This window comes from Amblyomma mixtum, chromosome 2, assembly GCF_055824585.1.
Source record: "Amblyomma mixtum isolate Tamu chromosome 2, ASM5582458v1, whole genome shotgun sequence".
NCBI lineage: Eukaryota > Metazoa > Arthropoda > Arachnida > Ixodida > Ixodidae > Amblyomma > Amblyomma mixtum.
The window spans coordinates 39,856,045-39,876,480 of record NC_143013.1 but is presented as its reverse complement, the minus strand read 5'-3'; the positions used below and the strand labels follow the sequence as shown (position 1 = coordinate 39,876,480).

Sequence of the window (20,436 nt, the reverse complement as noted above, 5' to 3'; positions counted from 1 at the left end):
GCTTACTAACATTGATTTCAACGAAACTGTATCATCGTGCTAAAGTGTCTCACAAAATTATGAGACCTGATTGTGAGATACTTGCCGTTGAAATCATTATTCCGCAGTGCGCCCCTGTTACGGTGGCAAATATCTACTTCCCCGCAGGAGTCCGTAGGACGGATGAGCTCGATGCGTTACTGCGCATCAGCAGACGAGTAGTTCTAGCTGGGGACTTCAATTCTCATCATGTAATTTGGGGTTTCAGATCAGACTTTAGCGGGAAATTACTTTGGTCTTGGATGTCAGCAAACAGCGTGTGCTGTTACAATAGTCGCGCCATAACTTACATGAGGGCTAATTCTCGATCAGCTATTGATTTAACGCTAGCAGTTAATGGTACAGCGGTATCTTCGTGGTGTACAGTTGACTGCGGTACGTCCAGTGACCACGCCCCAATCACTTTCACTATTGCGTGCAGTCCAGTCAGGGCGACTGGTTCGCCACAAAAATTTATAAATACTACACTGTTCAAGAACCTCCTAGGTGAGGCCCTCTCGTCTGTTTCCCCCTCCGATAAATCTGACGGGGGCCCTCTGGTATTAAATTCAGTGTTAGACGCCTCTCGGCGAGCAGTCTTTACAGTCCGGTCAGGCGTTGTAAATAAGACTCCTTCCAGTTGGTGGAATGACGACTGCGAAAAAGCCTATCGTCGAAGGAAAGCTGCATGGAAGAGTCTAACGCACAACCAGTGCCCAAAGAACTGGATAAATTACAAATTCTTTGCAGCCTATTTTAAAAGAACAATATCTCAGGCTAAGGATGAGTACAATGCCAGCCTGAACACCTATCTGTCTAATCCTGTCAACCGGAAGTCTCTTTATAGATTCATGGAACGTACTCATGTGCTGCCTTCTTCTCACATCTCTCAGTCCACAGTATTGCCCCCTCGGGACGAAAAAGATATACTAGAGTCCATAGCTCAAGGCCTTGCTGTGCGTTTTCGAGCTCGCACTACCTTTCCATCAACTCCGTTTCATTTGGGTGGAGACTTCACTAAGGTATCTGTATCGGATTTAGCGTCCGTAGTTAATTGCCTGCAATCTGCTGCCCCTGGGATTGACGGAGTAACAGTTGGCATGCTTAAAATCCTAATGCAAGATTTTGCCCCGTACCTCTTGCAGATTGTGAACTGGTCTTTGGAAAAAGCCTGGATTCCACAAAATTGGAAAACCGAAAATTATTTTACTGCTGAAAGAGCAGGGGAAGGGTTTTGATCTCGACAATATTCGGCCGATTGCTCTCACATCAAATTTGGTTAAGCTTGTAGAGCGGGTAGTCTTCAGCCGCCTCGCGAGCCATATTCTGAGTCTTCAAGGTTTTAGCGAGGCTCAGATTGGCTTTCGCCGGGGGTGTTCGATTTGGACCGCGCACATAGACTTGGAGAGCCGTATTAAGGTTGCTATGAGGCAAAATGAGGTATCAGCTCTGGTTACTTTAGATATTGCAAAGGCTTACGACAGCGTTGAACACAGCATTTTGCTTCATAAACTGGCTAATGTACAACCTCCTTTGTACCTATTTGCGTGGATAGGAGAGTTCTTTTGTTCTAAGGGTACGTTAACTTCTACAACATACGCCCAGTCTAGAGGTGTCCCACAAGGCTCCGTTCTTTCACCGTTATTGTTTAACATACTAATGCGTGATATCCCTATTCACCCTGCCGTCAAAGTTTGTGTATGCGGATGATATTGCTTTTTTCGCTTCTGCCAAAGACATTCATATCCTGTACCAATTACTGCAAGATTATTTAAATGCTCTGGAAGTTTGGCTAGACAGCATAAAGTTAACTTTAAATGTGAACAATTGTGCCGTCCTTGTTTTCCCACAAGCAACCCCTCTTTACATCTCTCTGTCGTATCACTCTATCCTCATCCCGCAAGTTGATTCAACAAAATACTTGGGTATAATATATGACCCGCATTTAGACTGGCGGCCACACATTAGAAGCATTGCGCTTAAGGGTGAGCGTGCCCTCGGCCGGTTGGTGAGGATCGGCAACAAAAAATTCGGTATGCGACGAGACACTCTACTACTTCTTTATAAGACCTATGTACGGCCAATCCTTGAATTCGGCTCCGTTCTCTTTTCTGGGTGCCCAAAGTACAAGCGTGAACCCCTGTTTGTTATGGAGCGACGCGCTCTGCGCCTTTGCTTAGGTCTGCCTAAATCAGTAGCTAATGCTGTGTTGTACTTGGAGGCGCGGATACCTGATCTCAATTCCCGGTTTGAGCTTATCACTGTGCGGACATTTTTAAGGTCTTTGGAGCCTGTTCCTGGATTGGCTAACCCTATATTTACAACGAACCCAACTCTCTTCTTTGGTACTCCCTGGCCTCGGTATAAGCTCCCTCAGGTGGTGTTCACTAACTCCCTGCTGTCAAATATTTCTGTATCAGTGAGATCTTTAGTACTGGTCAACCACAGGCGGGCTGACACGGCGGTCTTCTTTGACAACACCCTCCCAAGGAATGCTAAGAACCTGCCCGCCAATATGTTAAATGGGCTCATAGAGGAGTACCTAGACAATTTTCCTAACGATATTGCCGTCTATACAGATGCCTCCCAGCAAGATGAAAAGGCCGCTATTGGTATTTACTCAAGGGCTCTTTATTGGAGCTACTCATTTCGGGCCCCTGACTATACCCCTATTTTTGTAGCTGAGTTTCTGGCCATTGAGTTGGCCTTATTAATGATACCCTGCAGTATCACTCGGGTTATTATACTCTCAGACAACCTTTCTGTTTTGGCAGCGCTCGAAACCTCGAGTGATACTCCTATGAGCCGTTCCCTTCAATTTTTTATTCCTCCACATGTTTCAGAAGTTCGCTTTCACTGGGTCCCTGGGCACTGTGGCATTGTTTCTAATGAGAGGGCTGATTTTTTAGCAAAGTCTGCCCTTGATGGTCCTATTGACCCTTTCGTCCCAAATACTATTTACTTGACTCTAGCACGCTTTCAGCGATTCCAGCGTTTCCACACCTTGAGCCATGAGCCTCTCCTCGCTGCAGCGGATTTTCAACACCTGGCATTTCCTTGGAGTGTGCGGATGTGCAGTTCGAGGCAATGTGAGGTGTCCATGACCCTTTTGCGCTGCAGGATACCGCGGCTAAATCTTTATTTATGCCGATCGGGGCTTTCGATATCCAACCTTTGTGAGTCTTGTGGCGAAATTGAGTCTATAGAACATTTTTTCCTCTCCTGCCGGCGGCTCGCTGCTCTCCGTAGAATTTGCTTGGAGATCCCCCTCGCTCGGCTTGGGCTTCCTCTATCTATTCCGATTCTCTTATCCTTCGGGGCAAGCGCCAAGGGATATGCCCTGAAACCAGTGTTCGATTCTATTCACAATTATATAATTTCATCCGGTAGATTCCTCTGCTAGAATGTGAATTCACAACTTTTCTTTCTCCGTATTTTTTGTATTGCACAAATTCTAGCTCTGTGTCCCAAATTTTAGATTTAATTATACTCCATTCCCTGTACATGAGTGCGTTTGTATCCGCTATGCACCCTGGCCAATCCCCCGCCGTGGGTATGTGCCATTCAGCCCGAGGACATCATCATCATCATCACTGAGGATCATAGTCAGCAGTCGTGTTGTCCGGGATCGAGGCAGCAGACGGGGTAGGGGTCCTGAAGCCAGTGTACTCCTGCGTAGAGTAAATATGCCGACTCTAGATCGAGAGCTCCACATTCTTGGAACTGCTGTCGCAGCCTTTGTGGCAACACATCTTACACTCTAATCCCGGTAACCCTTAATATAGGTGCACACTTTCACAAATTTGTGCACCGATAATTTTCAGAGTTACAGCGTACCGCATACGTTTTACCAGTTACACTGTGCCTTTGAATTTGGTGTCGGCCATGAACTGGATGCAGGTTACGCTGTAACCCTCAGCGTTGCTCTCATTTTTGAGAAATTTAAAGGTTAAGCGGTAACCCTCAATCTTACCGTCAGCTGTGAATATTTGCAAGTTACGTCGCAACCTTCATCCTGTCTTAGTACTTCACAGGTTACATGTCAACTCTCATTTTCTTCTTTCAATTTATGCATTCATGCACACTGCCGCCCTTGCGTTTCTCCTCCGAAACGCGGCTCGGTTCGAACATAAGACCTCTGGCTCAGTAGCCGAGGTCCCATGGAGGTTCGAACCACTATGGCGGGTTAATGTTTCAACAAATAAGTCTTCGACCCGTCCAAGTTGAAGATAACTGTACGGCGCAGTAGTAAAATGGGCGCTTCAATGTTAAGCCGCTGTTGTGCACATGTAAAAAGGAACAAATGGTATGAGGCACAATTTGTTTTATTGAACCACACTGCTTGAAAATAATATACATAGTGAGAACGGGCCAGACATTGGCTCTGTAAAGATTACTAACAAACCTTCGCGGCAAGCTCCACAGCTTTACAATATCTTATTCAAAACAGTCAGGAACTTCCTCAGGAGCGCTGAAACAAGGCCCCTAGGAATAATTTCCCCCGGCAGCACTATTTTTTGCACCAGAAAATGAATTTGTGAAAAAGAAGAGGGATACTCCAAGTTCTTCACGTAATAGATGAGAAGACAAATAATTAATGCACGCTGCAGGCCACCTGAGCAGACTCTGATGACTTCGTTTAGGCTGCCAGCAAAAACAAACGTTCCGTCCATGCAAGTGTAGAGGTGAGGCGCCGTCACTTGTACTTCACCTGCCGGCAGTGCCGCCTACAAAAAAAAGGAAGAGGTACTTAACACAGAAGAGAGTTACCGGCTCCCATACGAAGCAGTTTAATAGTGCTCTAAGAGTCATGGTTGCGGCATACAGGCGAGAAAGATTTATCGTACACTCGTTTCACTGCTTCATCTCTGCTGTTATGCAGATTTTTAAAGGAGACTGGAAGCACAAGGTGCACATCAATTGCACAATTCTTCTTTAAATCTCATTCAGCAATCTAAACTTTAGCAAGGCTGTTGACGCACCCTCACGCCTTGAGGCAATGGAAATCACGGCGGCGACTTCGAACCAGCGAACAGACACGGGAAACACGCATTGTACGCCGGCCGGCATGATGAATGGAAAGCGCTGGACCAAGTAATGCATAGTAACGGCGCCTCGCGCCATGTGTTCGCCCGACATTACATTGCCTACGGGATCGGATATTCCTTCACCGACTGTTCCTCCAACACAAATTAGTGCTCCATAGTGCAGCCTATCATAAAGACACCTGCAGAAGAAGGTTCTGCTACCGAAACATGAGGCTGGCAGCATTGCGCCATTCGTAACATACACGATACTCGCAGTCAAAGGCGGCGCAGTCACTATGCCAAGTGTGAAAATAGAACAACATGAATCCTGCACGTGCGTTCCCTGTCGAGCTGCTGAGCTCCCTTTCATCCGAAAGGATTACTCACGAAGTCGCACTTAGCGCACAATAATGCACGCAAGCAAAGCAAGAGATGCGCTACACACAGTTCTACTAAGGCGCTCAATTTCCCCCTTTGTTCATGTGCAAACATGCTTGCTACAACAACATAAATAACCACCAGGTAAAAATCCACGTAAAGGTACTCACCGATCTCGTTCATCTTCCCGTGCGCTGCCGGGCAGTGTCCGCAGTACTCGCACTTGAGTTTCGATTCCGGCAAAACCATGCACTGCGGGCACTCGCAGTTATCTTCACTGCACCGCAAGACGCCAAACACGTCCGTGCTGCTGGCCGCCATCTTGACTTCTATCCCACCGTCCACTCGTGAAACGAGATGACGCATCTTTGGCGAGCGCCTTCGCAGTTATTCTCCTCCTCTCTCTGAGAGCTGCGCACGCGGCCCGCGCCAACCGTGCTGCCGCAAGCGAAAGGCGGACAGAGTAGCGAAGCTCCCACGAAGAGGCTACGCACAGAAGTGAGAACGAACTCTTGCGCCGTCACGTGGACTCTTGAGTGCGCGCGTGCCTGCTCGGTATAGCCCCGCGCTTGACAGCTCCGATGCCCGCATGGTGTCGAAATTGATGTCATCCGTGCCGCTGGCATCTTTTCGCTACCTCGGGCCTTTCTTTAAGAAGCTGAGATCCAATCCTCTCCGCATTCTATGGACGTAACATGCAAGAAGTCCAATCCAACATTTCCAATCCTTGTTAAAGGGCCTAATTGGACGATATTTAACCTTAGAATAACACAACTACTTTATGCTTCCTTGCTAAAAATCATGCACCGAGCTTATGTCGCTGGAATTATCATTTAAAACGTGCCATAACACGACGCGCAGGATAAGCTTCTACTTCATTCCGCATATACGATGCACATGCTAACACGCTTTTTGCTTTGCAGCGGTGCGCACAAAAGAATACTCGTTTCGCGGGCTCCGCAATGCAAATGCAAGTGGTAAAAGATGGCGGCAGCGAGAAAACAGCCGATCCGGCTTCCCCGCCTTCCGTCTTGTCGGGAGGCGTCGCATGGCGGGAAAAGCACGCAGTGGCCTTGAAAAAGAAACAATTTTTTTTTTTCGTTTCAACGGGATCGCCGCGCCGATTATAGGTTACCGTAATCTGAGAGGTGCGTTTTATCGGTTACAAAACCAAAAAAAAAAAAACTGGTTTTGGGCATTTTTTTCTATGGGTTACAAGGCAGCTCCTTCAGCAGTAACTTATAAAACGCACCTCTTGAGTCGTTGTAACCTATGCATCGGTCAAGAATAATCAAAACATCAAGAACACTCGACCTGTAACGCTTATTTTAGACGCATTTATTGTGTGTAACTCCTATAGGTAGCTTTATGGGTTACTGGGATTAGAGTGTAGTAGCCAAATTATAGTGGCAATGTATTCTAGACACAATGAACAAATATTACTATGCAGACCAAATACAGCGCGTACTCAATAGTGTTCTCCAAATTATCGTACCAGTATAATGTAAGCACTTTGAACAAATTTTACTGCACACAAAATGCTGAGCGTACTCAGCAGCGTCCTGCCCCGCCGCGGTGGCTCAGTGGTTACGGCGCTCAGCTGCTGGCCCGAATGACGCGGGTTCGATCCCGGCCGCGGCGGCTGAATTTCGATGGAGGCGAAATTCTAGAGGCCTGTGTGCTGTGCGATGTCAGTGCACGCTAAAGAACCCCAGGTGGTCGCAATTTTCGGAGCCCTTCACTACGGCATCCCTCATAGCCTGAGTCGCTTTGGGACGTTGAACCCCATAAAACCAAATCATAAACCAATCAGCAGCGTCCTGCTCCGTTGATGTGATCACGTTATCTAACTATTTCCGTGATAGCAGGACTGCGACGCTTTTAAGTCCTCAAATAGGTAAAAAATATTCTCCTTAATAATACTTAACTGGGAACGCGGGCAGAAATTTTTTTACTGGGGAGGAGCGGAGAATTAATTTTTACGTAGGCATGGTGCTTGCGTGACTATTTTTGCCGCTGCCCGTCGCGTACCCTTGACGCCTTCACTGATTTTCAACGCTTGTTGAGCCTCGTTTTGAGCAAGCATCGCAGGAGTTAACTAACACGACTTCCCCTCAGCGCTTTGCCACCCTTCTTCCTGGAGCACAGCCAGTAATTTTTTCTAGGGCTATCTGTTGTTTTTTTTTTTTCAATACATAATGACATGCCCATCGACCCGCAAGCGCTAGATTGATTTGTGATTTTGCGCCTTGTGATTTTTTTTTCCTTTCAAGAACGCTTGCAACATCGAATGGCGATTCATTCCCGCCACCTGCATAGAGGCGATTACAAACCCCGCCAGCCCAGGAGAAATAAGCCGGGTGCCGCTTCCAAACCTGTCTTCCAGCTTAAAATAAATAGAATTTGCACATGGCATGCTTACACGGAGAAAAATTTGGGATTTACCTTTCTCAGCTCGAGCAGAATACGCCAACGCTTTTTCGAGGTGGTGACCCTGCTAAAAACAATCGCCGCGAGAGGCGTCAATCGTCGAAAGCACGTTGTGGGCATTTAAAGCACTGCATCCAACGCAAAATTACTGTCGCAAAAGTAGGCCCTCACAGCATACATGTATATTTAGCCGGGGTATGTTGCGTATTTAGCGAATGGAACATATGTGATCGTGCACGGTGGCCAAAGAGTTGCGAAGTCATCTGACCAATGGTCGTCCTATTTAGTTTCATTAGCATGGTATGCAAACCATTTCCTATCAAGGAAGTAGGCTGCTAGCCAAGTGTGATGGACATTGAGAGGATTCCGAGACGTGTCCAATGATAAATCATCGGCCACTGCAGTGTCCCCTGCGGGAGAGGAATCAACGCTGGTTCACGGGGCTTTCGCTTGTGCCCCACTAATGGATGAAATAGCATGCACTTCTGTTCTTCCGAAGCGTACAACTAGTCGAATATTCTTGAGAAATTGGAAGGCCCAGCATCAGGTTTGAAGTGCTCTCGTTTCAATGATGTTTTCCGAGGGTCCTCAACAGTGTGAGACTTGTCCTGCAGCCGACGTTAACGAAATGGTCCGAGCAAAGAAAGTCGTTTTCGGAAAGTGTCTTATGTCGATCGAGATAGCTGTGCCGCACTGACCCATGCCCTCTAGAGATTGCTATCCTTTCGAAAGGGTATCACAGCTCGTCAGCGCCACACACGATGTGCTACACGGTGGAGGCACACTCTAATTAACTTTTGCAACAATTTTTATCCGAGCAAATACCCCCTGCGTCCTGTTTCGCCGGTCACAAAACTACATATTGCAATGCAGCAGATTGAAGTGGCCAGCTACCATATAGTACACCAGGTGACTGTGCTATCCGTGCTTCCGCTACTTGAAGGACGCATCGATGCAGCTGCAGCAGGGGCGCGCCGTAGGTGACACCGGGCTAACCGCGTGCTGTGAAAAAGTGTGACGTCATGGCTGCCAAGAGGCTGCTGTGTCAAGCCCCCCTAATGAACTTGCGCAGGTCACGACTGTATGCAAAAGCGGCGTTGGATGACTGAAGGTGCTGGACGCGTTCTCCAAGTGCGGCTTCGGACGGCACAGAGCTCACCGTCGCCGAGGACAGGCACACGGTGAGCAGCTCACTCATTTCAGCCCGCGCGAGAATGCCGCACCCACAGCTATACGGTCTGTAGACGAAGCACGAGCACGCACAGCAGTCGGACGAGTAAAAGCAGGACAGCGTAGAGTGAAATTTTAGTGCGAAACACCGACTAAAAAATTTGGCTGTGGCTTAGCTAAGGTTAAGCCTGGATATCTCAAAGCGAAAAGCTCTCGCTGCTTTTCAGCCAACTCCCAAGCTACCACTTCTGGATCGGTGTTGATGATGATGACGATGTCCTCAGGCTTAATGGCACATACCCATGGCGGGGGATTGGCCAGGGTGTTTCTGCGCCGTCCGACTGTTGCTTTTTCTTCTCCTTCTATGGCGAGTGTCTGCGCCTGTTCTATGGGGAAGCGCGCCTTATGTACCCCTCCTTTCAAATGCGCACTGCGCACGGATGTGGCGAAAGGTCAAACGCTAAACAGAGCGTATTTCTTTTTGACCAAAAATGCCCTACATGAGGCACACACCCTACCCACGGTTTCACTCAACTTTGTACCAAAATCTATGTCCAACCATAATTGACCAAGCCAAACACGATGGCGACCTCCAAATTTGAATTGAGGCATTTCCAAAGTATGACCCGGGTCACACCCGAAATTTGACCTTAGCCTATTGGGACCAAAGAATACTTGGTATAGGCAAAAACTAGAGCTTTCGCACTAGTAGGTTTAACCAAGTTAAAACCCTGACATCTTTTCTTGGATGCGTTTAGTATGCGCTCCCCGTACTGTCACACTTGTGTTGTAACCATATGTTTATGAACTTTCACAAGGCAACCATTTTTGGTGTATTAATGATGGACCAATCATGCTCTTCAGTGTGATTTTTGCAATGGAATGACTAATTTTCACAAAACTACCTGGGGCAGAGAGACGACGACAGAACGAGCGTTTTCTCTCAAGTGCTACTTATAGTATACAAGCCACGAAGCTATCCAAACTTGCATTACTGGAAAGACGCGCCGACGCAGCTGCAGTAGGGGCTCGCCGTTGCTCGCACCGCGCTAACCATGTGCTCTGGAAAAGTGTGACATCAGGGCTGCTGTTTGAAGCCCCCGTAACGAATTTGCGCAGGACACGACTGTTTACGAGCGCGGCGTTGGATGCCTGGAGGTGCTGGACGTGTTCTCCACGTAGCTCCAAGTGCAGCTTCGGATGGCAGAGCTCACCGAAGACAAGCACACGGTGAGCACATCATTCATTTCAGGCCGCGCAAGAATGCAGCACAGTTTACTGAACGGTCTGTAGACGAAGCACAAACTCTGACAGTGGGGCGAGTAGCAACAGGACTGCGGAAAGCGCAGTTTTTCTATATGTCTATAGTATGTGCTCCTCATGCATACAGCGACAGCGGTGTTGCAGCCGTGATATTTATGCAGTATCACAAGGAAACCTGTTTTTGGTATACTGAGAGAGCAATCATGCTTGTGTGTGATTCTTCAAGTGAAGCGATAACCTTGACAGGAAGGCCTGAAGCAGAGAGACGACAAACAGAACGAGCGATTACTTTCAACCGTTTTATTTTTTTGCCGGGAAAAGCTTTTCTAGGAATGGCGGAGGGTGGGCACACACAGTTATGCTTGTGCTGTCTTGGTGAGCTTGACGGATAGGCTGCTCACATAGTCATCCGTCAGTGCATGTCAGTAGGACACGCACGAAGGTATACGTCGTCCAGAAAGCGTACCCCCCCCCCCCCCCCCCCCCCCCCAAGAGGCCATTCACAACCAACAGGCTCATCTCCACCGTCACGTACACCATATACCACTCACCAAGGAGTCGAACAATACATTCAGACAGAAGAATTCCACACCAAACGCAGTTAAGCAGGAACAAGCAACCTGTACATTAAAGGGGTCATTTATGATCTCCCAACAAATCGTGGCGTTCTAGCCACGACCGTTGTTATGCATACTTAAAAAAGAAGCAGGGCTCTACGTGGGCATTTTAGCTAAAAAGTGCAATTTGAAGTTGACTCTAAGCCCCTCCCCCGACAGCGCCGCCGTCTGGTGGAAAACCGATGCAAAATCACCTTGACACATTACAGTTAAGCCGCCGAGATCGGCAGTAGACAGAAAAGGGAAGGACACGGACCTCTGTTGCCTTTGTCCCCCTGCCGTCACTCCCCCCCTTTACCCTCAGCACTCCTATCCCGAACAGCGAGCCACCCACTCCCCTACGCTCGTTACGAGGAGTGCGCAGTTCACTCGTTCAGTTGAGAGAAAGCACGTGAGCATTGGTTCACGGCGTCATGAATCGCGAGCGCGTTAGTCTCACCTGACTACCACACGGTACAGCACAAGTTTTAAAAATTCAATTACAAATTACTCGTTGCACCAAATGACCTCATGCCCAGTTGTTCCGAGAGTCATAGCGAACAAAATGAGTCTGAAAAACGCAGTCATAACCCATTTAAATGTTATTCGGTGACAGCACCCACTCATCACACAGCCATCCTCACTCCTTAAACCTTACCAGTTATCAATAGTACACCGACACAAACCTAAACACACCCGCAAGAATCGGCACGTGTTACATGCGGGCCCTCGGTGACCTTGCTTACATATGCAAGCCCGCACGTCTTGGTTAAGCCACAGGGTGTCTTAGCAGATTATCTCAGCAGCAACCTCCCCATCTTTATCACTACCCATACATTCAAAACCAAACTATTTCTTCCCCACTCTTCTCTTCCGTGATATGTCAGTGCACATTAAAGAACCCCAGGTGGTCGAAATTTCCGGAGCCCTTCACTACGGCGTCCCTCATAGCCTGAGTCGCTTTGGCACGTTAAACTCCAATAACCCAAAGCACTCAACTCCTCTGAGAGCGAGACAAATTTGGCTCTCATCTTGCGCCAGAACCAGCTCCCTGGGCGAGTAGGATTGAGCAAACTTTACACACCCCCAGCAAACGAGTCAATAAGATTATTCAATTTGATCTACAAAAGACACAAAGTGAACAAGGAAGGGGAAGGGGGCTTCTGTTCACCTGGGCCATACGAAGTCTTCTTGCCGAAACGCTGGCAAGCACCCTGAGGCTTTCCTCTTCCTTGTTCTCTTTGTGATTGCGAGAACCGTCTCGCTGCCTTGATCTACAAAAAGGGCGCTGACATCAACCGAACTCTACAAGACATATGCACTGCGAAAACAATTCTATCGATTGGGACGGAATCACTTGTCCTGGGCCCCCTCGGCCTAATCCGAACCTCGACAAGGACAACACCCTCGATGAAGTCGAACGATCACTGATTACCATACGCCGCCCAACAACCCCCGGACCAGACCACATGACACACAGGGTCCTCCGCAACCTTGACGACACCTCACTTTAGGAACTGATGGAGCGCTGCCCTCCACCTGGAAACATGCACACATCACTTTTATTCCCAAACCCAGCAAGGCAGTCATCCTACGAAACCTTTGCCCTGTCTTCCTCATCAGTTGCGTGAAAAAACTGTTTGAACATGTTTTCCAGCCAGCACTATACCATCCGTCCCCATCCAGGTCAGGTATGTTGGTGAGTTGTTTAGCCAGGAACTGCACCTTGTGGAGTGTTCTGGATTGGGAGGGTTAATAAAGGTGACACTCCACAAGGTGCAGTTCTCTGCTCCCTCCTACTGAAAATAGCGTTAGCCCACTATCATACCTGACCTCCGCGCGGCACTATACACCTACGACACCACTTCATGGACGACAAAAGGCTCCATAGGAGAGGCATAAAATACTTTACAATATGCAATTGATATTATCACTTCGAAACTGACCTTTATGGGACTTAAGTGTTTTCCATTCAAATGATCACTCCACGTGATCAGACAACTTCCTCGGGTTCTACGCATACACTGCGACACACCCCTGGCCAACAGACTCGGAATCCTTGGCCTCTATATATACAAGACACTTTGGGTGCCACCCTCATATAGAACTCCTAGACAAGGAAACCGAAATTAACGGCAGGCTTAATTCGCAGATTTGCTATATGCAATCACGGCCTGTCGAAGAGGGGAACCCTTAACATGACAGACGCCCGAATCACCAGCCGATTGAGTTATCACCTTTCCTACCACTTGCTCATCAAAACAAAACAAGATAAAGCTGATGTCCTTATCATAAATGCGACCGCCTGAGCACTCCGCCTGCAACTGTCAGTTTGGTACGTTCCTTATTAGATTATGGGTTCACTGTACGGTTGGGCAGGTCTGTCATGCCGTAAAAATTGGATCGAGTACAAAACTGAGGCCTAGCGCTCTCATGTGGCGCATACAGAACAACTCCCATAGTCAACCTCTGTGCAGAAATAAATGAAACCTCCCTTGAATACAGAAGAATCGCTACCAAAACATATATACTATCCAGTTGTGGCGAAATGTCGTTGTTGAATATTATTTACCCACAAACGCAAGCTAGCTGGCCACTGGTATTGCGATTCGAAGAGATATGCCAGAATCTCAATATACAGGACACATTACCTGACAAATAGATTCACAACAGCGCTACGGAACAAGGACAGAAGGTACACGAAAAACACAGGACGGGCGCTGTCCTGACATTTGTGCAGCTGCAGGAAAAATAGTAAACGAGAATCTCACGAACAGTATTAATTACACAGGCCCCCTAATGGTACTGACATCTCTTCACTCTAGAAGTGCAATCACTCCGTCACTGGATGACACCATTCACAACATGGCAAAAGACAAAATTATGCTGGGTCCCCAGTCATGTCAGAATGAAAGGCAACGACAGAGCAGATTTGTGCGCTGCTGAAGCTTGTGGGAAGACAAAATAAACAATGTATACCATTTAATGATTGCACGAATTTAGTACAACGTAAATTAAGAAAAAAAAAGGGCATTCGCCTTGGAAAAACGAAGTAAATAGCAAACTGCGCTTGGTAAAGATAGCTTTAGGGTGAATGGAAGTCATGTGTGCAGCAGGAACGTTTCAAGCAAGTGGTTCTCTGTCATCTCCGAATAGGCCACACACACCTTACGGACCAATTCCTGCTAACAAAACAAGACAACAAGGATAGCTGCTGAGGTTTCCAACCCCCTTTAAAGGTTTTACTATTAGCCATTTCTAGAAATTCTTTCCTATGTGATCACTAGGTCGCACTAACGTTTTAGGCCCCCTACACCACCGATGATTCTTCACTTTTCTATAAAATTCAGCGGAAAAATTTTCGTAACACCATATGCTTGGCGCATGATGGCCTTAGTTGCCTGTGCGCCATAAAACACTACACACACACACCAACCGCCCGATGCATCCCGAGGTCTGATGGCAACATCAGACAAACCGTTGCATCTCCCCCTCCGTCCCAAAGCAGAAGAAGCCCCAGCTTGTTCATCCTCAACACGTACAGCGCGCCAAAAAGCAGCGGAGTCCCCCCCCCTTCGCCCCCTCCGCTTGCGGTTATTACAAAAGTGCTAAACAACCGCGCGAAGAACCCGAGGAGATTTTAACGCAAGAAACGTAAGCTGGGGTTACAAGCAAAAGTGCAGAAAAGAATCGCAACACTGGACATTAATGCAAAATGAGGCCCTAACCCGTTAACGACACACAACAGCGCGCAGCTAAACACCAACCCAATCCCACGATCACCAAAAACATCGCACAGTGTTTGTGAACCAACACGCAGACCTCCCTAGGCAGCGACGACTACAACATTCAAACAACTTCCGCACTGAAGTCAATCTCTCCCTCTGTAAAAGAGACACTAAAAATCAGAGACTGGGATAAATTCAGGAATCTCCGGAAGAAATCCACTACTGAGATAGAGAACCTTGCAAACTGGGTGAATGCACTCACATAGGACGTCGGAAGTGCCACATCCCGAGTAATCGGGAAACGAAAATCGTGGACAGCAGACTTGTCCACATGTGGGAAACACACTCCAGTATGCAAAAAAGATGGCTGAAAAACAAACACGGCCTCTTAAACTAAGGATAGCAGCCTTAGGAAAAAGATTGAGGCACACGCAGTACACCTAACCCGTCAACAGTGGGACCAGATTTGCAACTGCATGGAAGCAAATCTGGATTTGCTTTCATGCGGTTGCAAATCTGGGACTGAAAAACACGTGGAAGCTTCTACGTTGCCTCTTAGAAGCATAAAACACTAAAGACTCCCAACAACGTAACGTAAATCGCAGCGCCAAGAAATTAAATGTGGAAGACAGCGCTTTGATCCAAAACTTAAAAGACGGGTATCTCACAACCACAGCTAGAAGCCTACCCCTCAAATACTGAAGCCCTCTGAACCCCGTGTTTGACGAAGACATATCGACAAGGGAAGTGAGAGTAGGTATGCACAAGCTGCGCACCATGTCGGCGCCGGGCGCGGATAAAATCACCAACAAAACATTACTAAACCTGGACGAAAATTTGGTTCAAGCCGTAACCAAGCTTTTCGATGAACACTGGAGAGGGGCACCCCCTCCCGGAATGGACCTACGCTAAGGTCACCTTTATTCTAAAACCAGGTAAACCAGTTCAATTGGCAAGCCTCCGTTCCATGTCGGTCACCTCGTGCCTAGGAAAACTGTACGAACACGCTATCCTCGGCCGTTTCCAAACCCACATGCAAAAACACGCCTCTTCCCCCATGCGAGGCTGGGATTTAGAAGCAAACTGTACACGACGCAGGACGTGATGCTTCAAATCTCAGAAGTAGAGGTGTGCGAATATCAAATTTTTCGAATACGAATCGAATACGAATAATCAAGGACAGACACATTTAACCACTACAAAACATTTATTTGAGCACCCAAGAACATCACAGTTCAACTATCAGTGATGAAATGAGCACGAAAGGTGCGTGTGGCTGCACAAAAAGTATCAGTCTCGAGCACTGTTCTTAGAAGAGTGAAAATATCAGAGAAGGTGGCTAGGACACAGCATTGATCAAGGCTAGCTTGCCATATGCACAAAAGCGCGTTGCTGGGATGAACATAAAAGGTTGTCGGCTGCTCTACTTGGTCAGGCAGAAGTAGTTTCCTTCTAGCTGAAACAACTTCTCCAGCTACAGAAAATGCCCTCTCAATTGGCACTGAACTGGCTCGTATTGCGAGGTATTTCGTGCACTGCTCTGACTATACCAGCTTCGCAGGTATAGCCACAAAAAAGTTCACCAGTGCAGTCAGCTACTGCATGGCCCAACTGTAGTGCCTAGAACCCAACGTTACGCATTGCTCTGGGCGCCGCCATGTTGTTATGTCTCTGTCGATAGGACTTCCGGACCGAAATGAACGCCGGTGCTCGCAGTAGAATATTCGGCTAGACACGAATATTCGCGTCGTGTCGAATAATCGAAACAACACGAATATGTGGATTTCGAATCGAACACGATTAATAAAAAAATAATATTTGAATTATATTCGAAAATTTCGAATATTCGCACACCCCTACTCAGAAGAAATTCTACACCTGAGACACGGCAGACGCAGGAAACCAAACTAAACGCACTATCTTACTGAGGTGTAGGGGCTAGAACACACGCGTATTTAACCGCCTTTATGAGTAACAGGACGGCGGAGATATGGTTTGGGTCCACACAATCCCCCTCGTTAGCTCTAGAAAGCAGGGGCACATCTCAAGGCTGAGTTTTATCTCCACTACTCTTCGACACCACTCCCATACCCATGGGCCGAAAATTAGAGCGGATCCCACTCCTACGCAGACGACCACGGCAAAATGCCGGCGAAATGGAGGAAAGCCTCCAAGCGGAAGCGGTACGGACTGCGTGGCCTGTATAGGCCTTGCACACTCGCTGACCGAATCCTGCTGCTCCACCCGACTGCGGGCCGTCACAAAAAGGGAAAACCGTCTATACAAGTGACGGTCGACGGCCTCCCAGTATCGGAGGTACAGAAACTCCGCATCTGGGAACGTTTGTCCAAACACACGGTCATGACACATCAAAGCATCAGGCTAATCAAAAAAATGCCAAACAATCATTCGTGATTAGCAGAATGGTATACTCACTGCCCTATATTCCACCTCACAAAGATAGAAGAGGAAAGAGTAAACGTGCTAATAAGACAGGGAGAGACGATCTCGCCTATGCTATTAACCGCATGTTTTCAGGAGGTATTCCGGGGCCCGGAATGTGAACAGATGGGGATAAGATTTAGCGGAGAATACCTTAGTAATCTGCGATTCGCTGATGATATTGCCTTGCTAAGTCGATCAGGGTATGAACTGCAAAGTATGATCAATGAGTTATACTCAACCGTCTAGGAAGAAAATATGGCTGTTTAGGGCAGGTAGTGACAGCTGATCATGATCATGAGAGGGAACTAACTAGAAGAATAAGAATGAGGTGAAGCGCATATGGCAGTTTACCAATACCCGTCAAGAGAGAAGTCTACAACCCTTACCGGTACTCACCTACGGGGCAGCAGCGTGGAGGGTAACAAAGAGGTTTGGTTTGGTTTATGGTGTTTAACGTCCCAAAGCGACTAAGGCTATGAGAGACGCCGTAGTGGAGGGCTCCGGAAATTTCGACCACCTGGGGTTCTTTAACGTGCACTGACATCGCACAGTACACGGGCCTCGAATTTCTCCTCCAAAGAAATTGAACCACCGCGGCCGGGATCGAACCCGCGTCTTTCGGGCTAGCAGCTGAGCACCATAGCCACTGAGCCACCGCGGCGGCTAACAAAGAGGGTTCAGCTTAAAGACAACGCAGCGAGCTATGCAAAGAAAAATAATAGGCGTGACGTTAACAAATCGGAAGCGGGCGAGGGAACAAACGCGGGTTAATGACATTCTAGTCGAAATCAAGAGGCAGAAATGGGCATGTAATGCGAAGGCAAGATAACCGCTGGCCCTGATGGGTAACGGAGTGGATTCTAAGAGAAGGCAAGCTCAGCAGGGGGTTGCATAAAGTTAAGTGGGAGGATGAGATCAAGAAATGTGTAGTAATACGGTGGCCGCAGCTGGGAAAGGACAGGGTAAATTGGAGAGACATGGGAGCGGCCTTTGTCCTGCAGTGGGCGTAGTCAGGCTGATGCTGATGACAAATCGGGCCTAAATCCGCCTCAAGGGACTTCAACCAACAGGCTCCTCCGCATGTGGGTCCGTAACACTCTACAAGAACTGTCTGAAGCCCGTTGTACTGCTGGCTATCCTGCACAAACACAGGCAGATACATCCAAGCCCCCCCCCCCCCCCCCCCCCCCCCCCCCTCTGGACAACACCCTCAGCAAATCACGGAAAACCTAATCGTCCACCCAACCAACAACCGGGAAAGAGCTGATTTCACTTCATTTTTTGCTTGAAAGTAAAGTTGTTACTAACACCATGCTACAAATGATTTTCCCGCCTGAAGAATAAGTAATGGAAACCGAGTGCTCGTTCTGTCAAAGGTAACGTTTACATTTCGAAAATGCTATAGCAACTGGCCCGAATAATCGGGTGAGTGTAAGTGTCAGCTCCGAACTGAATTCTCGAAAACTGCACAAGTGTGCTTTCGGTGAAGAGTGAGTGTTATGAAAAGTACGAGAGACTGATGTTATATTCCGAGGGATGCCTTGCGTGAGCAATTAGAAGTCGAAGGCAGGATGAACGTTATAATTGTAATAAAAAAAGAAAAAGAAATGAGCACAGTTTTTGCATTGACTGCTGCGGAGACATACAGGCCGGAATGTATTGCGAAACCTCCCCCGGTCTGGTTCCGGTCCTAGGCCCGAGCTAAATGATGCAAGTGCTCTCAGCAGGTGTGTGGACGACCGTACGCAGAAAATGTTTTAGAAGGCTAGGCCATCAGGGTGTGTCCCCGAAGACAGTACAGGATTTCTTAAAAATAAAAGTAATGAGTTAGAACACTTTTTTTCGGCTTAGAATTGTCAGCTGAGTATTACATCAGAACACAGCTAACACATTCTAAATAGCAGGCTGATTAACAAATACTCATTAGCTGTCTTTTTAACTATTACTAGTAGGCTGCTTAGTTATTGAGACCCCTGTAGCCTATCGTAATTTCTACATCAGTTTTTATAATTTCGAAAATACGCTTACCCTCGACGGTGTGGGCCAACAAATCTTGGCTAATTCGACGAGTTACGTGGCTACATCGAGGCAAAATGCACGCTCTTTCAAGAAGCTTGGAGGCACAGCAAACTCCCTAGTGCATGTAAGACGTCGAAACAGACAACGTTTGTTGTGCCACAGCGCTGAGGGTAGCCGTTAGTATTGTAAAAACTTTGGATGCTACTGTGGGCTGCAGGCCTCTTAAAGGTGCAGTGAAGCGAAATCTGAACTCGTCTTTTTGCCGCGGGAACTCAATCTACACGTTTCTCGCATTCTTAGAAACTGCGATTTATTGCCCTGTGTGGTCGATTTCCCTAATTAAATCAAATTAACGTCCGGCTCCCACCTTTTTTTTTGTTTTGAATTCTCCCCGTACGGTGGGCGGAGTCGACCAACGCGCCACCCAGTGCCGTGGCGGCTTGCCGCTGTGCCATCGGCGGAGTAATACGTATGCTTCGTCTCACAAGATGTTTGCAGCACTACGGAAGGCAGAGCACTCTCGTCCAATCAGGGCTGCAGGAACACAAAAAATAGTCCCTCGAATATTTGAGCAGTGTAGGACTATTAATCAAACAATGAGCACAGCAATTGAAAGCATAATGTGGACTAAGCCGCCGCGGTGGCTCAGTGGCTATGGTGCTCGGCTGCTGGCCCGAAAGACGTGGGTTCGATCCCGGCCGCGGCGGCTGAATTTCTTTGGAGGAGAAATTCGAGGCCCGTGTACTGTGCGATGTCAGTGCACGTTAAAGAACCCCAGGTTTTCGAAATTTCCGGAAACCTCCACTACGGCGTCTCTCATAGCCTTAGTCGCTTTGGGACGTTAAACCCCATAAACCAAACCAAACCATAATGTGGACTGGTAGATTTAGGTGGTATAGAGTGCTTCAATCACTGGTGAAATTAACAGACAAAGCCCGTACGAACACAGCTCTGCGGAGGCTTGCTGCGAGGTAGTGATGCATCGCCATTTTCCAACATGGCGCCGGCCGAGTCGGTTGTGTCGTCAGTGTGCCCTACACCGACAGTGCGCTGTTTTTCTAAGCAGACCATCGCAGTTGGCTTCTTGAAGTGCTTCGTGTCGAGAACGGGGGCAGTTCAAGTACGAATGCGCTCACCAAGAGGAGGGCAAAACTCACTCAGGTGAGCGAGCGAACGCTTTACCAGTGGACAACGCAGACGTTGAAGGCGGGCCGAATGTTGTCCCTGAAGAAGCCGGCTGCGTTACAGCGATGGACAACGCGCCATATCATTCTGTGAAGCAGGATAAAGTGCGGCGGAGGACTAGCCTCAAAAAAAGACATAGACTTGGCTGCCTGGAAAACGGGTCGCGTGGAGTAGCGA

The 20,436-nt window shown here is 47.8% G+C and overlaps 2 protein-coding genes across 4 annotated transcripts in view; one reads left to right on the top strand and one right to left on the bottom strand.

Annotated features, from left to right (window-relative positions):
• Positions 1-20,436, top strand: part of LOC149359058 (uncharacterized) — a 45,482-nt gene that overhangs the window by 20,584 nt on the left and 4,462 nt on the right. The window contains exons 2-3 of one of the 2 annotated variants that reach the window (XM_089571238.1): positions 8,926-9,034; positions 10,143-10,253. In XM_089571238.1, coding sequence (XP_089427364.1) covers positions 8,937-9,034; positions 10,143-10,253 — 209 coding nt within the window. In that variant the 5' untranslated portion in view covers positions 8,926-8,936. Of the gene's footprint in view, positions 1-8,665; positions 9,035-10,142; positions 10,254-20,436 lie in introns of those variants that run through there. The other variant, XM_089571239.1, reaches the window with a different exon arrangement.
• LOC149359057 (uncharacterized) overlaps positions 3,472-20,436 on the bottom strand; it is an 81,403-nt gene continuing 64,438 nt past the window's right edge. For both annotated transcript variants that reach the window (XM_089571241.1, XM_089571240.1), the window contains exon 4: positions 3,472-3,689. In XM_089571241.1, coding sequence (XP_089427367.1) covers positions 3,609-3,689 — 81 coding nt within the window. In that variant the 3' untranslated portion in view covers positions 3,472-3,608. The remainder of the gene's footprint in view (positions 3,690-20,436) is intronic.